This window comes from Hyperoodon ampullatus (genome assembly GCF_949752795.1).
Source record: "Hyperoodon ampullatus genome assembly, chromosome: 19".
Classification (NCBI taxonomy): Eukaryota; Metazoa; Chordata; class Mammalia; order Artiodactyla; family Ziphiidae; genus Hyperoodon; species Hyperoodon ampullatus.
The window spans coordinates 42,721,889-42,742,472 of record NC_136932.1 but is presented as its reverse complement, the minus strand read 5'-3'; the positions used below and the strand labels follow the sequence as shown (position 1 = coordinate 42,742,472).

At 51.8% G+C, this 20,584-nt stretch overlaps 1 protein-coding gene across 2 annotated transcripts in view; it reads left to right on the top strand.

Annotated features, from left to right (window-relative positions):
• Positions 1-1,377: 1,377 nt before the first annotated feature.
• The window catches only part of SGSM2 (small G protein signaling modulator 2), a gene marked incomplete at both ends in the record, with an annotated part of 36,137 nt that continues 16,930 nt past the window's right edge, over positions 1,378-20,584 (top strand). For both annotated transcript variants that reach the window (XM_079724702.1, XM_079724701.1), the window contains 2 exons: positions 1,378-1,434; positions 6,186-6,261. In XM_079724702.1, the coding sequence (XP_079580828.1) occupies positions 1,378-1,434; positions 6,186-6,261 (133 nt within the window). The remainder of the gene's footprint in view (positions 1,435-6,185; positions 6,262-20,584) is intronic.

Genomic DNA, 20,584 nt, shown 5'->3' with positions numbered 1-20,584 from the left:
ATTGCCGCTCACGTGTACCAATTCGGCACTACTTCCGGGCCGAACCGAGCGCTTCCGGTTTTCGCCTTGGGGGCGTGTCCTCGCCCGGCGGGGCAAGGCTCCTCGTGTGCTCGCGCGAGGGTTCTTTCCACCCGCTTCTGAGAGCACGGCGCCCGCGTCTCCACAAAACCTGCTCGTAAACTTTTCCCAGGCGGTGGTCCGCTGTTGCGGGCTTTAAAACGCCGGATGTAGACTCGAGGTTTGGGCTTTCAGTCTCGGAGAGCTGTTTTGCTCCCTTGTATTTTTATTTTTTGCGCTATCAGGTTGCATCACTTTCACTTAGGGAGAGTCTCCATTTGCGCGATAGAGGGCTAAGCCCCTCCTCTCACCTAGCTTTGTGCACACCGCTCCTCAGTTTGCAGCAGCAGGTGTTCTTTGACACTTTGAGCAACCTTTTCTCGCCCTCATTGCCCAGGTGGGGCTGCTTAAGTCTACAAGGCAAATCGTGCAGAAGGCGCTTGTCTCACCTCCACAGGTTCCGTACAAGCTCCTTCTGGTCCCAGTCACTCCAAGCTGCGCCCCCACCTCCCACGTGTGTGTGTGAAGGGCCAGACGGGACGTGGCGACCCCTCGGGGGAGGAACGGCTGACCTTGACTGTCGCGCCCTTAGGTATAGCCGAGCCTCTGTAGACGGGGGCTGCTGCGCTCCCACTCCTCTTCCCAAAAGCTTTGCAACTGAGGGCGCCCGGCTGGCAGGGGTGTTTGGAGAAACGATGGCGCTCCGCGGCCTTTCTCCCAGCCAGGGGACTAACACTGGCTTCCCCGTGGCCAGACTCGAGGCGCGGGGGCCCCGGCCCTTCCCGTCGGGAAGACGAGCGGGTAGGAATCAGGGGACGTCTAGCTGGATAGGGGCCAGCTTCGGCCCGAGCGACTCACCCCTCAGCCATGGGGTGCCGGGCGCGCCTCGCCTCCCCGCCCGGCACTGGGCGCGGCGGGCTGCTAGCTCTCACAGTGCAAGTTCGCGCCCTCGGGGCTGGAGAGGGCGCGTTGCCACGACAACGGCCACCGTGGCGCGCGCCCGGGCACGGTGCCCCCAGGCGCGCGCAGCCTTCCCCCCTCCCGACCCCCCCCCCCCCGCAGTGGCTGAGCGCACCACCCCCCCGCCCCCGGCTGTGGGAAGGGGCCGGGCCAGCCTCCTGACGTCGGTGCGGGGCTCGGAAGATGGCTGCAGAGCCCAGCACCGGGCAGTGGCTGCGGCGGCGGCGCCGGGAGGGGAGCGCGGCGGGCGGGGGCTCCTCCTGGCGCTTGGGGCGCTGAGCCGAGAGGCGCTGAGGCAGCGAGGGCGCGTGGGGGGCTTAGGCGGCCGCTGAGCACCACCTCCCCGTCAGCCGCCGCACGATGGGCAGCGCGGAGGACGCAGTCAAAGAGAAACTGCTGTGGAACGTGAAAAAAGAGGTAAAGTCGGGGTACGGACCCCCGGGAGCTCGCGTCCCTGTCCGCAAGGCCCAAGGGACAGAAAGATCTGCTCCCATTCCGGGCCGCGGGCGCTCGCTGGCCTTGGGCGGGGGCGGGGTCCTGGACTGGTTTGCGGTTTCCGCCCCACTCCCGGATCAGCGGGCAGCTCTCCTCGGCCCCAGGGGCTAGGCCGGCGCTTCAGGGTTAGTTTGCTCCGCGATCCCGCAGCTCCCCGCCCTGTGAAGGCAGCAGCTCTGGGAAACCGAGGTCGGGGGAGGGGTGGCGGCAATTTCTGGAGAACCCGAGCTGCCCATTCATTGCCCGCGCCGCCTGAGGAGGGGGCGGGGCCCCTCGCAGGCCTCCTAGAGCGCTAAACGGGTGACCTGGGGGCTTAGCTCCGGTTTGCCCTACACCCCATTCAGTTATCTTTCTGGGAACCGAGCCTCGGCTGCAGGAGGGTTCGCCGCACACCTCACTGATTCTCACTCCACGCCCACCTCCCTACCCAGAGGCCAGAGGGTATTTTGAGAATGTTTTTTAAGACTCAAGATTATTCTCCTCTTTTGAGGAGTACCCCCGCCCACGTCAGAAAGAGAACAGTCCTTCTCTGTACTAATGTCCTTTACTTTGACCCTGCCCTAAAAGCCATTTCAGTTTCATGGTGGTGGGGGGGGGTTGTCCATATGACTCACCCACAAACGAGAGCTGGAGAGTTCAAACCCACAGAGTGGATTAGAATGGATTAGGCCTCTGGATGGAGCCACGAACTCCTCCCACCTACCTCTGTGTCTGCCAGATGTGTAAACTCAATGAGGGCAGGACACCCATCCGTTTTGTCCAGAACTCTGTATCCACGTAGACACTCAATGACTCTTTGGTAAATAAATCTGCTGATCTTGGAGACTGCAAAGTCTGATGGGAATGCATAAACTTTGGGATAGTCTGGACCAGCTCTTTGTGACCTTGAATAAGTTACTTAACCTCTCTGAGTCTCAATTTCTTCATCTCTAAAATAAGGATAGTGATATTCACCTCATATATAAAAGTTTACCATATTGGTTCCTTTACCCTTTCCTAGAGTTTCAGGACTGGAGAAGACTCTGGGTTCTTATAAAATCCTGGAAGGCTCTAGATCGTTCTCCCGCATTAATTATGGCCTGGCTATTGTGCCCTAACTTTTGTTTCCTTCCCTTCTGTTGGCAAAGAAGTAGTTGAAGCCATCACCTTTTCCAACTGTGTGTGAGAAGCTCTATTGTGCCTTTGCTGTGAAGTGGCCAAGTGAGAGGTTTTTTAGGCCAGGAGTACATCAAATTAGCATTTAAGCCCCAACTCTGGTCTCCCCAAGGAAAAAAGAAATCTCAAATCTCAGTAATTATCCTCAGGAAACAGATAGTCTAGTGACAGAGATTTATATGAACAGTATAAACAAGAACAAAAATGTAGCCATACCCAAACTATGGGCAGATGTGCTAGGATTGTTGGTGTGTTCCAAATTTGGGGTTGGTCAGGGATGATGGGAAAGATTTGGGGGAAGGCAGTATTTAGAAGGCTGTCTGTACTACTCGCAGAATGATTCTTAAACAAATGTAAGAAATGTCCGGAATATGCCACAGCTATGTGTATTACCTGACAGATGTTGACCCGCTCTGAACTCTTAGTTCCCTTCCCCCTTCAGCGCTTGATTTCAAGAGAAATATAATCCTTTCTTGTCCTACAAGTAGGGACAGTGGGGGTAATTGTAGGCAAGTCTGGCCTTTCATAAAGGACTTGTAGTATAATTCTTTTTTTTTTTTTTTGTCTGTGCTGCACAGCTTGTGGGATCTTAGTTCCCCCGTCAGGGATTGAACCTGGGCCCCAGCAGTGAAAGCGCCGAGTCCTAGCCACTGGACCGCCAGGGAATTCCCAGGGTATCTATAGGTCCTCCTAATCCAAAAATCTGCCCCAACAGCCTGCTTCAGATGCCTGCAGGTCTTTGAGCTGTGACATTATGCTCTGTTTAATGCAAAACCCCTTGGGAAGTAATCTAGGAAGGTTTTAATAGTTTAGAGTGCAGGCTCTATTTACAATAGCCAGGACATGGAAGCAACTTAAGTGTCCACTGACAGATGAATGGATAAAGAAGATGTGGCACATACATACAATGGAATATTACTCAGCCATAAAAAGAAACAAAATTGAGTTATTTGTAGTGAGGAGGATGGACCTAGAGAATGCCATACAGAGTGAAGTAAGTCAGAAAGAGAAAGACAAATACTGTATGCTGACACATATATATGGAATCTAAAAAAAAAAAATGGTTCTGAAGAACCTAGGGGCAGGACAGGAATAAAGATGCACACGCAGAGAATGGACTTGAGGACACGGGGAGGGGGAAGGGCAAGCTGGGACGAAGTGAGAGAGTGGCATGGACATATATACACTACCAAATGTAAAATAGATAGCTAGTGGGAAGCAGCCGCATAGCACAGGAAGATCAGCTCCGTGCTTTATGACCACCTAGAGGGGTGGGATAGGGAGGGTGGGAGGGAGACGCAAGAGGGAAGACATGTGGGGATATATGTATATGTATAGCTGATTCACTTTGGTATAAAGCAGAAACTAACACCACTGTAAAGCAATTATACTCCAATAAAGATGTTAAAAAAAATAGAGTGCAGAATCGATCCGATCCCCCTTTACCTAACCACTAACCATGAGCACTTCGCAGCAGGGAGGAAACTCTGGGTCCTTCCTCCTCCCCAGACTTTAGAAGCTCTACCACCCTCCAAACCAAAGTGAGGGCCTGGGGAGCAAGGGCAGCATCAGGACACTGGACACAGGGCACTGTCCAAAGAATGGCAAAGACTAGCTCTCCCAGAGCTTACTGTATCTGTAAGATTTAATGTTGGGTTTGAGGTAATCCATCCCTCTAATCTTCAGTATTAGTATTTGTCTCCTGGCACGGTCCCCCAAGCCATCAGAAGTGCATGGTTTAAGTGCTGGGAGCAACTAGAACCTCATATACTCCTGCTGGGAGTGTAAATTGGTACAACCACTTTGGAGAGCAACTTGGCAAAATCTAATAATATAGAATATACTCATCAGAAATTCCTTGCCTAAAAATATAAATCCAAAGAAATGAGCACCCGTGTTCACACAAAAACATGTCTAGAATGTTCACAGCAGCACTACCCATAATAGCCCCAAATTGGAAGCTACCCGAATGCCAGTCAATTGTGAGTTGTTCACACAATGGAGAATGAACAATGCACATCCATATACAACATAAACAAATCTCACAGTCACACCAAGGAGCAAAAGAAACCCAGTCACAAAAACTCCACAGTGAGCCATTCCATCTATAAAAAGTACAAAACCCCACAAAAGTTCTCTATAATGTTAGAAGTCAGGATAGTGGGTACCTTTGAGGTAAGTAGTGACTAGAAGGAAACATGACAGAGTCTGGGGGTACTTTAGGGTGCTGGTCATGTTTTATTTCTTTCTTTTTTTTTTTTTTTTTTTTGTGGTACGCGGGCCTCTCACTGTTGTGGCCTCTCCCGTTGCGGAGCACAGGCTCCAGACGCGCAGGCTCAGCGGCCATGGCTCACGGGCCCAGTCGCTCTGTGGCATGTGGGGTCTTCCCGGACCGGGGCATGAACCCGTGTCCCCTGCATCGGCAGGCGGACTCTCAACCACTGTGCCACCAGGGAAGCCCCACGTTTTGTTTCTTGATCTGATTCTGGTTTCATAGGTGCGTTCAATTTGTGAAAATTCTTCAAGCTGTGTAATTATGATATATACCCTTTTGTATTTGTACATCAATTTTTAAAAATTAATTAATTTATTTACATTTGGCTGCGTTGGGTCTCTGCTGCTGGGTGTGGGGTTTCTCCAGTTGCGGCAAGCGGGGGCCACCCCCGCCGCCGTGTGCAGGCCTCTCACTGCAGTGCCCCCCACCCCCACCCCCACCCCACCCCCGCTGCGGAGCACGGGCTCCAGGTGCGCGGACCTCAGCAGCTGTGGCACACAGGCCCTAGAGCGCAGGCTCAGCAGTTGTGGTGCCCGGGCCCAGTTGTGCCGTGGCATCCTCCCGGACCAGGGCCCGAACCCCTGTCCCCCACACTGTCGGGCGGATTCCCAACCACTGCGCCACCAGGGAAGTTCCTGTACATCAATTTTAAAGTTTTTTTTTTTTTAAGTTCTTTCTAAAGAAGGCTGTGACTGCTTACCTTACAAGGCATTCAGAAGCTTTCACATCCAGGTAGGAACCCAAACATAGGGCTTTACCTAGACAGAAAGAAGACTGGGCTTGTGAGCATGTGGGGAGTGTCCCTGAGGCCTAGATGGATGTACCACTACCCTCAGAGAAGGGAGAAAAGGAGGGTCAGGTTGTTTATCTGGAGCCTGTACTGAAACAGTTTGTCCCTAAAGGACAGTGTTTCTGCCCACAGGCCCTTCTGCAGCTAAGTGCAGATGAGCAAAAAGCATCCCACCCCCGTTCTCTATAGCAGGGCACTTCCTCCTGGGTTGGAATATCTGCACTGATTGATTGGTGGGTTTATAGCATCTTTTTTCCTGGTTGCCTTTCCAAGGTGTTGGTGCTATCTGTACTGAAGAAACTTTGCTTCCCCACCCCTCCCTTTCCTATCATCTACTCTGCAGGTATCTGAACCCAGACCAGGGCGGCAGAGCCAAGCCATTTACTTGCTCACAGGCCTTTGGTCAATCAATTAATCAATCAATCAATAACGATGCTGCCCATTTATTGACAGGTGAAGCAAATCATGGAGGAGGCTGTCACCAGGAAGTTTGTGCATGAAGATAGCAGCCACATCCTTACTCTATGTGGTGAGTGAGTGACTGGGGGATAATGGGAGAGGGGTTTAAAAACTGAGGACACTATCTTGGGGCCAGGGAAAGATGAGTCCTCAGGTTTAGTAGTCCTCAAATCTGGCTGCAAGTCAGAATCAACTCAGAAGCTTATGAAATCTCCTTGGGTCCCATCCCAGACCTACTGAATCAGGATCTCCAGGGCCCAAGAATCGACTATATATGTCTAGTTCCCAAGGACAGTAGTGCTCAAATTTTAGCATGCATCAGAGTCACCTGTAGGACTTGTTAAAACGGATTCCTGGGTCCCAACCCTGGAGTTTCTGATTCTAGTCTGTCTGGGGCGGTCCCAGGAATTTGCATTTCTAACAAGTTCACAGGTGATGCTGATACTGCTGGTCCAGAGACCACACTTTAAAGGCCATTGTCCTAGGTAGTTGGGTTTGGGAACCACTGCTCTGGTTTATCTTTACATTAACTTTGGGGAAGGGTCTGTGCTTTCGGATGCTTTCTGTGCCATATCTATTTTCTAATTAATCCCACCTGTGTTGCTCCAGCATCCCAACTATCCAAGCACTCGACTGCGTGCAAAACAACATGAATGTAAAGGAGGGATAGCCAAGCCTTCCCACCTTAGAAAGGAGAAGGTCTGTAATAAACCAACGCTTCTGCCTCAGCATGAACACTTTTGCTTTTGTAGGAGCAAGCCTGTCCCTACACACAACTGAATCTTCTTGGATTTCCAGGGATTTGACCTTCCGTTTGCCATCTTTTTTTTTTTTTTAATTTATTTTTGGCTGTGCCAGGTCTTAGTTGCGGCATGCAGTATCTTTCGTTGCAGCACGCGGGCTTCTCTCTAGTTGTGGCGTGCGGGTTTTCTCTTTTCTAGGTGTGGTGCACAGGCTCCAGGGTGCGTGGGCTCTGTAGTTGGTGGCACGCAGGCTCTAGTTGAGGCGCGTGAGCTCAGTAGTTGTGGCACGCGGGCTTAGTTGCTCCGCGGCATTCGGGATCTTAGTTCCCTGACCAGGGATCGAACCCACGCCCCCTTCTTTGGAAGGCGGATTCTTTACCACTGGGCCACCAGGGAAGTCCCCCATTTGCCACCTTTATGTTGTTTTCCTTGACCTCTGAGATTGGTGTTCATTGAAGGGAGGTTGTGCATTTCTGAGGTGAAGGAGTGAAAGGAGGAGATACGGGAAGGAACACTTTTGACAGTAGCATGGTGAGGCCAATAGAGCTGCCCCTCCCATCAGTCCAGCAGCAAGCACTGAAGGTCCCCCAGATTCCAGATACTGTTCTCCAGGTAGGGAAACAGCAGTGGCAAGATCGACAGCGTCTCTGCCCCGGAGGATTACATTCTGTGGGCAGAGAGACAGAAAACAAGTGTACACATGAATATATCCTGCAATAACAGGTGTGGCAACAGCTACGAAAAAAAAAATAAAGCAGAGAAATGTGGGAAGGCGACTGGGGAGAGGCAGCCTGTGAGCAGAGCCCGAGTGACAGACTGAGGGTTCAGACAAATCCCCGTGCTCTGCTTGCTTCTCAAGTTGTTTGGGACAAGTTTCTTAACTTGTCACCCACAGTTTGCTCCTCTAAAAACAGGGTGGTGATTCCCAACTCAAGGAATTTTTGTGGGTATTGAGATGATACATGTGAAGGTTCCTAGCATTGTAAGAGATGAAAAAATGTCTGTGTTTCCTCCTCTTTTGGATGTTAAGCCTGAAACTAGGTTTGCAGGGTTTGAGGTCCTACTATCTCCCTTTCGGGTAAGCTTCCCTGGTTCTTTGAGATGATATAACGATTCTCAGGTTTGCAGGAGCAATCCGATCCTACTTTTCTCGGGCAGAAGCCCTGCTGGGGAAAAAGCATGCTAGTCTTGCAATAGGTGACTTTGACGAGTATTAGAACCCTACTCCCTTCCACCTGTGCTGTGTTCCCCTGACGTCAGCCAATGTCTGTCATTGTCACCAGAAGGGCTCTACTGCTGGCCCAATTAGTCATGGCATGGTGCTAGGCTTCGTCCAGAGCACACACAGCAAACACAGAAAACAGAATAAAATAGCACAAACAGCTTGTGCATGGGCGCCACATGTGGGCGGCCGTAGGTAAATGGGGGAAGAGAGGCAGGGGAAAAAGCTGTTGGCGTCCCACCGTCAAGTCCATTAGGGTGAGAAGAAACCGTCAGCTCTCCTCTGATGAGTCCAGGGGCCCCCAGGAAGCAGTAGGGCTTTCATTTTTGCCTCTTGCCTTGAAGCCCATGGCTCTTTCCAGCAGGCAGGGATATCACCTTCAAAAGGAATGATTCTTCTACTTTCAGCCAATTTCAGTCACGGAACTAGAACAAGGGTCTATGAAATAGACCCAGGTCTCCAGGGTTCTAAGATCAGCCCCAAAGCAAGAGGAGCCCTGTTCTGCTGGATTTCGGGAGGTGCCTTAGGTCAAAGTGCAAACTTAAATGCCCACAGGGTCTAACGAGAAAAGTCCGGGTGTGGGACAGCAGGCAATGGTGGGCACTGGGGTGAACTGGGTGGCACTTGCCATGTTTGAAGGGGGCAGCCACCACTCAGCTTCTGAAGGAATGCTAGCCCTGGCTTGCTATGGCCCTTGTTTTATTTTAAGAGAAGCCAGAAGTCTGGGTTTTTACATGAAATGTCCCAATTTTTAAATGCTGATAACTAATTCCCATTAAAAAAAAATTGTGTGGGCTAAACAAAAGGCATCTGCAAGCCTCTGCCAGTTTGCTGCCTCTGCCTTGGGCTTAGTGCACAGTCACGGAAGGGAATGCTAGCAGGAGGGGCTCCCAATAGTATAAAGCTGAGTCAAGCCGGGGCATCTGAGACCCATGGGAAAAGGAATCTTTATACTTTGTTGAAAATGGTGTTCAGTGGTGATGGGGATCTCAGTTCGGGCTCCAAATAAGGTTGGTTTAAAGCAGTGATTATCGAGACTTCCCTGGCAGTCCAGTGGCTAGGGCTCCGCACTTCCACTGCAGGGGGCACAGGTTTGATCTCTGGTATGGTAACTAAGATCCCGCATGCCACCCAGTGTGGCCAAAAAAAAAAAAAAAGCAGTGATTATCAACCATTTTTCCTGCCTGCATCACACAGTGGAATCATAATCAGGGATTCCTAGGGGGAGGCAGAGAGAATAGACATGTACTGATGGAAAACTCCACTCTTCTGGCTTTTTGGAGATTCTGAAATGCCAGGCTCCTTCACCCCCTGGAAAAATGTTCAGAAGTGCATTTTTAGTCTGAAGTGGGTCCGGTCTTACCCTGGGTCTTGCACTTGTCCCAGCCACATCCAGAATTCAGCTTTGTTCTTGGGGAAGTGGGAGTGCAGAGAAAGTGCAGAGAGAAAGAGAGCAGAGTGAAGGCTGTGGAGACTGGATAAACTGTGCAGTGAGTGACCCCTTTCACTAGAGCTTTGTGGAGGGCTGGGCTCCTGGGCCCCTCTGCCCTGCCTTGGCCTCTCTGTTCATCACAGAGGATGGCTAGGGGGTGACTGAAGAGGGCAGGGCCTGAGCAAGATGAGCTTCCCTGAGCTTCCTTAGAATACAGACAGTTGAACCGGAAACAGAACCTTCCTGGAGAGCCTTAGAAATGGAACTGAAGAATCCCTGGGTCGAGACCTGGCCCTGGGCAAACCCAGGAAAGTTCCTGTCCCTCAAGGGGAGGAGTGAGACTCCCAGGACTGACGAGAAACGTGCGTTTGTTGTGTTTGCTGTGCTTGTTCCTAAACCTGTCTGTCTAGAAGCCAGTCAGGCCCCAGCAGGTAGAAACCTTGTGAGGAGGCCTTGCTGGCAAACCCAGCTGGCAGGGAGGGCTTCTATGTGTGCTGTTCTCCTACCACAGAGCAAGGCTGCGTTGCTGCTCTGAGGCACCCCCTGCCAGCCCCCAGGACCTGTGTGACTGTACCCGCGCACTGGAGAATAGGCCCAAACCCCACTGTTGGGAGAAGGTTCTTGGATATCTTATCTTCATCTTAAAAAGTCATGTCAAGTTGCGCTTCCCTGGTGGCGCAGTGGTTGAGAGTCTGCCTGCCGATGCAGGGGACACGGATTCGTGCCCTGGGCTGGGAAGATCCCACATGCCAGGGAGCGGCTGGGCCCGTGAGCCATGGCCGCTGAGCCTGCACGTCCGGAGCCTGTGCTCCGCAACAGGAGAGGCCACAACAGTGAGAGGCCCGCGTACCGCAAAAGAAAAAAAAAAAAAGTCATGTCAAGTTTGCGTTTTGCTCCATAATATGGCCTCTGAAACTTTGTGCTGCTGAATGAAATTAATGCTTCCTGTTTTTCTGTGGCTTCCTGAACCCCCGGGACGTAGGCTGATTATCTCCTGCCACCCCAACCCCCAGAGGGCCAGGTGCTCTTAACTTTTGCTGGTGGGCAACTCAAGGTCAGGGTTAAACAGCCGATTGTCTTAAGTTTCACCTTTGAACTCTGCATTTGTAATAGCAATATGACTGCTCACAGAGTGCCCAGTTACTCTTCCCATCAAGTGGTCTGGGGTAGTTGAGGCCTTAACCGAGGAGCACTGTGCCTCCCCTCCCCGCTGGCTCAAAGAAGAGCATCTGCCTCCACAGTGTCTCCGTTTGCTCCATTCCAGTTGGGCGCTGAGGTTGGATTTTAACCACTGGTGGGTAGAAGGGCTTTAGGAGGCCCACAGAGAGGTTCCCGGCTTGGCAGAGCAGGTTCTTAGACTTGTAAACATCTCCTTTTTCTGGCCACAGGCACTGGGGGCGGGACCCAGACCAGCCCTGCCCCTCGGTCCTTAGGTTCCCTGCCCTCCCCGCGCTGATCCGTCCACCTGAGGGTTGCTTCAGGCTGAGGATGAGCTGTAATGGGAGACGGGGGTGGAGTCTGTGGAGCTGGGAAAAACACCAGGGCTTTATTCACCTGCTCCCTGTTGCTAAGCAGCTTTCATTAGCCGGGAAGTTCAGCCACAGCCAGCTCCTCCTAGGAATGGCAAGGAGATGCTAATAAGCTGGGAGAGAAGCAGGTGTGGCGGGAGGGTGCGTCCCACCTGGGGTATTTCAGCACATCCTGAGATTCAGGCACCAGCCAGTTTTTACTCTCTCTTCAGTGAAAGGGATTCCTTCTCTCTTCTTCCTGCCCACACTGAATGAGCAGCTCATTCTCGGCATATCTGGCTTCCACTCTCCATGTGGTAATGATCCAGTAGGAAGAAAGGCCCTCTGGGAGGCTGGCTCCCCTCGTCCTGTCTTAGGGCATGGCTGAGGGCACGTGGTGATGGTCCACAGCTGAGACTTTGGAGTCCGGCAGACCTGACCTGGGTTCACAGACTGACCATGTCATCAAGTGTGTGACCATGGCCACTTATTCAGCAACTCTGAACCTATGGAATAAGGTTGATGTGAGGATTAAAAGAGTGATACAGGTAAAGCACACAGCATGGAGCCAGGTATGCAGTAGGTGCTCAGTAAATGTTGTCATCACCACCACCAGTGACATTCTACTTTGTTCTTGAAAGTGATCTTTTAACCTTCCCCATAAAGCCTCCTAGAACCTTCTCCAGGATTCCATTTAGGAATCCATGTTTCTGAGAGTTTTGAGCATCTGGACAATCAGAAAAATTTGAACTCTGGGAACCCAATCAAGGAATTTGAAAATATTAAGAAATTATTATTGATTTTTTAGGTGCAGTACAGGTATTAGGTACATGTTGGGTTTTTTTTGCGGTACACGGACTGTGGTACACTGTTGTGGCCTCTCCCGTTGCGGAGCACAGGCTCTGGACGCGCAGACTCAGTGGCCATGGCTCACAGGCCCAGCAGCTCCGCGGCATGTGGGATCTTCCCGGACCAGGGCATGAACACGTGTCCCCTGCATCGGCAGGCGGACTCTCAACCACTGCGCCACCAGGGAAGCCCTAGGTACATGTTTTTAAAAGAGTCATCTTTTAGAGATACACACTAAAATATTTATGGACAAAAATATATGATATGTAAAATTTGCTCCAAAATAATCTAGGGATAAGGGGGAAAGTGGTTGGAGGTGGTATAACTAAAACAAGATTGGTCCTTCCTTGATCATTGCTTATGTTGTGTGATGGGTACTCGGGGGTTCATTATATCCTTCTCTTTACTTTTGTATATGATTGGAATTTTCCATAATGAAATGTTTTTTTTAAAAAGGGGGAAGAGGAGGAGGAGAGGATGGGTGGAGGAAGAGATAGAGATAGCAAGTGTATGCAGCCTTTTTTATAGGATATATTTTTATTTCAAAAAGTATGTATTGAATGCATCCTTAAACCTTAAACAGGATTCTGGACACGTAAGCCTGCAGAACAGACAAATAAGTATGGAAATCTGCCCCACCTTCTGGGTGTTGGAACTGGATGTTGGATACTGGAGGGTAGGGTCTGAAGTCACGTAAATATAGAATATTTTATTATTATTTTTTTAAGGCCGTGCCACGCGGCATACGGGATCTTATTCCCCCACTAGGGGTCAAATGCATGCCCCCTGCAGTGGAAGCGTGGAGTCCTAACCACTGGACCACCACGCCAGGGAAGTCCTAGAATACTTTATAGGAGTAGATCAGCATTAAATGCTAGTCACTGAATTTTCATAATTTAATTTGTCTTGTAGACTGCTGTGTTTAATCCAACACATAGAGATAGTCCCACCCCCGAGCTGGCCCAGCCTCTGTCCCCAAGTCCATGTACAGACATCTGTTAGTGGTGGAGGCTTCACAGCCTAGAACCTGTGCCCAGGGGCAGTGGGGAGAACAGGGAAAGGGAGCAGATGTTGCTGAAGGGTCCTCCCTGATCCTGGACCCCCAGCTGGAGTCAGGAAGGACCCGTTGTTGCTGAGGCTGCTGCCTTCCTTTCCCATCCTTGGTCTTTTAAACCAACGACAGGGTCCGGGTGGGGGACCTGGGTAGTTCTAGAGAGCGAACACAGAAGAGACGGATGCAAAGCCAGCCCTTCACAGGCCCACACCAGACCAGTCATCACCTGGCTGCCAGACAGTAGGATGGTCAGTCATGCGGTGGCCAGTCATGGTGAAATCCAAAAAGAGGAGGAAGAGTAGAAACCCAGGACACTGGGCCCCCACCAGTGGGGGGGAGGGAGCTTCTACAGGGAAGGCTAAGGTCCTGAGTCCTCAGTGCTGACCATAACCGCTGAGGCGAGCTATGAGGGCTGGTTTAGTAAGAAAAACGAGCGTTTGCAGCTCTCCTGTCCCAACAGAAAAGCTCTGTGTGGTCCCTCTCCCCATAAGTCACTGCCCATGGGAAATCCTTGACCTTGATGGAGCCACAGCCATGCCTGTCTAGAGGGGGGTGGGGAGAGCTCTGGTGACCACAGCACACGTCCTCCCTCCCCTCCCTGTCCTGCCTTCTCGGGCTGCCAAGGGGGCCCTCTATGGAGACAGGCCCGAGGAAGGGCACCAAGAGTCTCTCCCTTGAGATCAAGACCTGGCCCTTCTTCAGGGAGGCAGCTCCAGACGACCTGCCACAACAGTTACCACAACATCTAGCTGCGTGCACATACACAGCTTTCTTGAGAAATTTTATGTGCAGGGAAGCAGCTAAATGGTTTAACACCTAAATGGGGATGTAGGGCCAAGGGAGGTGGTGGTGTTTTTCTTGTGTGTGTGTGGTACGCGGGCCTCTCACTGTTGTGGCCTCTCCCGTTGCGGAGCACAGGCTCCGGACGTGCAGGCCCAGCGGCCATGGCTCACGGGCCCAGCCGCTCCGCGGCATGTGGGATCCTCCCGGACCGGGGCACGAACCCGTATCCCCTGCATCGGCAGGCGGACTCTCAACCACTGCGCCACCAGGGAAGCCCGGTGTGCTTTTTTTTAATTGGAGAAATTACAGAACAGTTATGTACAAATGGAAAGTATCTAATAGGAGAAAATTAAAGATACAGGAAAGAGAAGGGACGTTTGCTGGAGTGATGTCCTTGAGAGGTGAAAGGGGCTGAAATCCAGTGCGCAGGTGGGAGGGGTGGCCTTAGAGGGGAGCACAGCCAGAGCACCTGTAGGTACCAGAGGGAGGGCAGGGGACGGATACAGCGCAGGAAGGAAAGGCACTAATGCTCATCCATCACCTTCCATGTTCTGAGCGCTACAAAGAGCCTTGGGCACCTCTGCATGGGCTGTTGCCTTCGGTCACTCAGCCCCCATCGAGGTGGGACCTGTTCCTTTCCCTCCCTGCAGTTGAAGCTCAGAGAGACTTAGTGGTCTGCACAAAGTCAAAAAGCTAGTAAGGAAAGGAACGAGGGTTTGAACCCACATCTGTCTGACTCTAAAGCCTGTGTTGCCCAGGGATGAGTCCCCCTGTGAGGCCTGCCCAGGAGTGGAGCCTGGAGGTGTGGGGCATTGAGGAGGAGTTGGAGGCATAGCTTGGGTCACCAAACAGTGGACTCATGATGTCCAGAGATACTCTGGGAGACAGCGGGTCTCTTGTCGAGCTGGGTGAGGCTGGCACTGGCCTGGTTCCCTGGCAAGCCAGTGTGAGCCCTGCACATGCAGACTCTGCCCTGCATCCCCAGCAGGGCAAGGAAGATGGGTATGTGTGGTATGAACTTCATTTCTCTCACTTGCTTGGTTCCAGAATATCAGGGCAGTGCTTTCTCCTCCCAGTGAAAGTCTGGGTGGGAGAGTTGCTTTCTTGTTTTAAGGCTTTGAACAAGGCTGAGTGCCACCCCCCTCAAAGCTGAAGCAAACCGCCAGCATCACCAGTGCAGGCGGAAGGAAAAATGTACCCTTGTTACCATAGAAATGCTTGTTCCGCGTGGAGGCAGCCGTCATAAATCCCTGGTGGAAATAGCTGGCCGGGGAAGTGGGGAGGGGAGAGATGTAGGATGCCTGGCCTCGCCTCTTTGCTCCCCTCACTTCCTCCGCTACAGGTGAAATGTTGACTCCCCACCATGGGCAGTTGAGGAAGTTCCTGCTTTAAAAAAGGCCTCCCATCCTACCCATTCCTTTCTCTCCAGGGAGGCTGCGCCTCTCCTGGAAATCTTGGTTTCACCATCCAAGGCTTTTAAACATTCTGCTCTGAGTAATGTCCCCCAAAACTCGAGGACCAAAACAAGCCACTTGTGGCTAGCTGCTCCACCCAGCGCTTTCCTCACCTGGAAGCTGAACCCGCCTGTTGCACAGGTGGCAGCTGGCAGAGGTGGAGAGCAGGGTACACTGGACATACGAGCTCCTCCCGTTATCAACCCCTCCTGGCTCAGAGCCTTGGGCCCAGCCCTCATGTCAGGCTGTGTGAACTCTGGCTGCTGTGTCCCTCTACCTCAGCCAACTGACCGAGTTCTCTGAAGGCCATTCAGTGGGTCCCCCTATTACCAGGCTGGGCTTGTCCAGGCCCCTTGGCTGCTGAACACAGTTTAAATGTGGATATGCGTGTGAGAGCCGGGGGTTGTTTCTGAGGCCCGCTGGGCTGACTGAGGACCCTTCTCAATTGCTGCTGCGTTTCCTGGCAGCCATGGCTTTAGTCCATCCTCGTGGGCTCCTGAGACACCTAAGCTTGTCCCAGCCCACTGAATTGTTTCTCCGGTCCCTACGCAGCTCAGATCACCAGTGGCTACCCTAAGCAGAGCCCAGGTCATCCTGTGGGAGGGGGAACCAAGCTAATCTGCAGACCCTGTTTGCTGAGGGAGCTGGTGATGGGGTGGGTGCCCATGGACAGACCCAGCCTTTCTGAGTTTCATGACTTTCAATTCACCTCCAGGTTGGAGAGAATCTCTAGCATCCTTTCATGATGGAATTATTGTTATTATTTTGAATCGGTAACCTGGCTTAAATATCAAAACTGTACAAAAGGTACACAGTAAAAAGTCTCACTCCTTTCCCTGCCCCCATTCACCCACTTCCCCTCCACCTACCAGTTTCCACACCAGTAATACTACCATTCTTCCTTCTTATGCATCCTTCCAGAGTTTCTTGTCCTGATTTTCTTTTTTTATTCTATTCTTTGTTTACCCCACCCTTTTTTTTTTTTTTTTTTTTTTTTGCGGTACGCGGTCCTCTCATTGTTGTGGCCTCTCCTGCTGCGGAGCACAGGCTCCGGACGTGCAGGCTCAGCGGCCATGGCTCACGGGCCCAGCCGCTCCGCGGCATGTGGGATCTTCCCGGACCGGGGCACGAACCCGTGTCCCCTGCATCGGCAGGCGGACTCCCAACCACTGCGCCACCAGGGAAGCCCAACCCCACCCTTTTTGTAATCAAAAGCTATCACGCAGTCAAACTGCTCTGCATCTTGCTTTTGGAGACCGTTGCGTTATTAGCTCCTGGAGCTCATTCTCATTCTTTTTCAGAGTTGCATAATATGATACTGTATGAATGTGCCGCATTTACTTAATCTGTCCTCTATTGATGGACAAGGGGATAGTTTCCAGTCTTCTGCTGTTATAACTAAGTAAGCTTGATTCTATCTGTAAGCTAGATTCTCACAAGAGGGGTTACTAGGTCAGAGGTTATTTGCAATGTTAATAGATAGTGCCACATTGCCACCGTAGGGGGTCTTACCAATCAGCCCACCCTCCAGCAAGGTCTGAGAACATTCAGTGACTTCCCAAGTCCCTTCCCTCTCTATCTACTGATGTCTCCTCTGTTCTAAATTGGACTCCTTGGAATGGTTAAATCAGTAAGTAAGGAGTTTGTGGGAGGGGCCCAGAAGATTCCATTAGCACTCGTGGTCTCCAATCCATGTAGCATTTGTTGAGCCCCGTATCTTAATAGACTTTAGGGGCATGTCAGAGACTGGTGAGGGACAGTCCCAGGGCTTGTCTGGGCTGTAGTTCACTGCTTTTCCTTGGGAAGATGGTGCCAGACCTTGTCAGGGTGGGATGTCCACAGCCAGGTGCTAAAGTTAAAACTATTTCCACTCCTGCCCACTCCGAGTTGCAGTTCCCCGAGCCTTGCTGTCAGTTGGATAGGATGACAGAGTAGAAAGGGTACCCTGGGCTCAGCCGGTACCGTAGCTCCAAAGGCCACTGGAAGACCAAGGTGGGGAGTGAGAGGTTCATGCTTGTTGAGTCATGTCTGTTTCTCTGTTTCAATTCATTCACCCAGACCTTCCCATCCCAACCAGTGACTAAAAACAATGTTGATTTTTATCAATTAGTACGTGTTTTTTTTTTTTTTTTTTTTTTTTTTTTTTTGCGTTACGGGGGCCTCTCACTGTTGTGGCCTCTCCCATTGTGGAGCACAGGCTCCGGACGCACAGGCTCAGCGGCCATGGCTCACGGGCCCAGCCGCTCCGCGGCATGTGGGATCTTCCCAGACCGGGGCACGAACCCACGTCCCCTGCATCGGCAGGCGGACCCGCAACCACTGCGCCACCAGGGAAGCCCCTAGTACGTGTTTTTCTTATGTGAAGTGATCCAAATGATGTCAGGGCTGTCTCTCCCCTCTTCTGGGGCAACCAGAGTGGCTGCAGGTGGTGCTGGGAACCCTGAGACAGGGGCTCCTGAAACCTTCACGTCACGGCTGGGGACCAGGGCCCAGACAGCTCAGTTAGAAGGGGGATGATTTCGGCTGACTTGGTGCTTTGGCTGTGATGGGCGTCTCCTTCAGGGGCCTCTGTGTGACCTTCTCCCTGGAGAAGCGTGCTTGTTGGTCTGTGAGAGGGCCTCCTGGGGAGCACAGACAGCTGGAGAGTTGGGCATTATTGCTGATAGCTCTACAACTGCAGTTCTGAGTGTGGTGTTCTCTGTAGGTGGGCAGAGGCCAGGGGCATCTTTGTACTTGCATGTCTGTAAGTGTCGATCAGTGGAAGTGTCTGCGGTTCCTCTCAACCCAAAAGTCTTAGAGCAGGGTTTTAAAACTTTCTGGGGTCAGATACCCCTTTTAGAAACTAAAAGCCAAGGATCCTTTATCCAGGATAAAAACACTCACCTAAGCATGCAGAAGCAGACCAGTGAGTCTGTGTGCAGTTTTAGGGGATCTCGAAGGTCCAGAAGCCTATCAACAAACCCTCTTAGGAGAGTAATTATCAATTATATATTATCAGTGTTATTATATTATTATTTTTCCTACACACTGCACACAGTGACGTGCTCCTTCCCTGTGGGGGACAGCCCTGTGGGAATGGGGAAGGACTAGTATAGTTTGAACAACTACTGGCCGAGGAGCCCATGGAACCAGCTTAGGAATACCTGGCATAGAATACCTGGTCGTTTACTTTGCTTGGAACATAGAGAGTTGAGAGAGATTTTTGCCTCTGCAGACGTTGCCTGGCACCTTGCCCGGGTTTCACAGAAGGAACTTAGGGGCCATGGGGTGAGTGGGGGCACTGGGTGTGTTGTTTGGGCTTCTCTCAATATTCCCTACTTGCAGTAATTGCTGAGGAATGCCTCCACCCATCCCAGAGAACCCTGAGGCTGCCTGTGCTCACAGCCTGCCTGGCAGGCTGGGTGAGGCCAAGCTGCTGCCTGCATCCCCAGGCTCCCCAGCCTGGCTACACGGGCAGTCGCCTGGGGAAGGTAGGAAAGCTAATGACTCATTATCCTGGCAATTAGTCACGTCACCAAGGCACATGATTCTCTGCAGGACTGGTGCCACCTGCTGCTGCTCTGGCCTTGTTCAGTGCTGCTTTTCTCCCACTCTGATCGGGGAGTGCCACCCCAGGAAACAGTCACCCCCTTCTTCCAGCTGTGGACTTGTAGCTGCAGCAGCCCCAGGACCAAGAGACTATGACAAAAAGGTCACTCACCTGTGTACCCCAGGGCCACGCAGGACCTCCAGGGACCAAGGGGACAGCCATGGAGGGGAATATGTGGAGGACACTTAAGCAAAGATTCCCCCACATGTTCCATACACACATGATACCTGTGGATACATCTGTCTGTGTACTTATGTGCTCATCGATATATGAACATGCCATGAAGGAAAGGCTGCAACTTGTGAAATAAAGTCCTCCGAGGCCTGAGCTCCCAGGAGAGGGAGGGCGTCCTGTCTTGTTTCCCCTTCCCTGGGATGCTCTCAATGAACTGGCCAGCTTCCACATTGGCCCCAGGGACTCTCTCTAACTTCTTGACCTCAGTACAAGAGAGAGCCAAACAAAACTCTTTTATAGGACATCAGTGACTGTCTGTTAGTAACAATGAAGGCAGAAAACAGGCGAGAGCCTCTGTTTTCAGTGATTATTTCCTAAGTCCAGGTTTCATATTCTTTTTTTTTTTTTTTGGCTGCACTGTGTGGCATGTGGGATCTTAGTTCCCCGACCAACGATCGAACCCATGCCCCCTGCAGTGGAAGCACAGAATCTTAACCACTGGACCACCAGGGAAGTCCCCAGGTTTCATATTCTAACAACACTAGTCACAGTAAGCTTGATGGGGCCTCAGTTCCCCTGTTCCTGAGAGAATGACACCTCCACCCACCTCTGGGGCAGCCTGTGATTCTCTCTCTAGTGTGTCCTCGCCTCTCTCTGCCAGTGAGAGGACTTGCAAAAACCCAGCCCTTACAGGTTAGCCATAGAACAGGATCTCGACAAAAAGAGGTTAGGAGTCAGGAACCGACTTGCATCAAGGGCCTCCGGCATGAAGTGTTTATGTACTTCATCTCGTGTAACAATTCACACCAGTCCTAAGAAGTCTCCCCCATTTCACAGATGATAAAACTGAGGCTCGGAGCATTAAGTCACTTACCCATGTTTTCCGGAAGTAGCGAGTGGCACCACACTTCAGACCCTGTTCTGACTCTCCACCTCCAGCACAATCCATGTAAAAAGAGCACCTGTGAAGTGAGGGGAGACCTCCTCCCACCTGTGGGCCCCCACCCCCCAACACACCTGGAGGAGGTGAAAGGGGCTGGGCCAGTGTTTGGGGCCCTGTGTCTATGCCCAGCTCTGCCACTCTGTGACTTCGAATCAGCTCTCTTCCCCTTTCTGGGCCTTTCCTTCCTCGGCTGTAAAACAATCAGCGTGTCCTCAATAATGGCCAAGCCCCTCCTTCCCCCACACCTGCACACTAAGTTTTTTAGAATCTGTATGTGCCCAGGACAGCTCCCCACCCTCCCCCACCAAGCCCTTCTTTCCTTCCTATGGGGCCTGTCTGCTGAAAGCAGAATCCAGACAGAGAGAGTAGACCTGGCCCCTAAAAACATGAATGAATGAAGGGAAGCCCTCCCTGCATGGGAAGTAGAAATCCCTCACTGTCGGCTGCAGGGCTCATCAATAATTCAGGGCTGCTGTCAGGTCCGATCTCTGCAGTGGCTTCATCAATATTTCAGCTCCTTCTCCAGAGCCTCGTTCCTTAGCAACCACATCATCTCTGCTCTACAGGAGGGCTGCCAGGCTGTGTGCTCCCTACATCCCCTGTCCTGTAGGTGCTGTCCGTGCTTGCCCTCGTGGGCAGGGG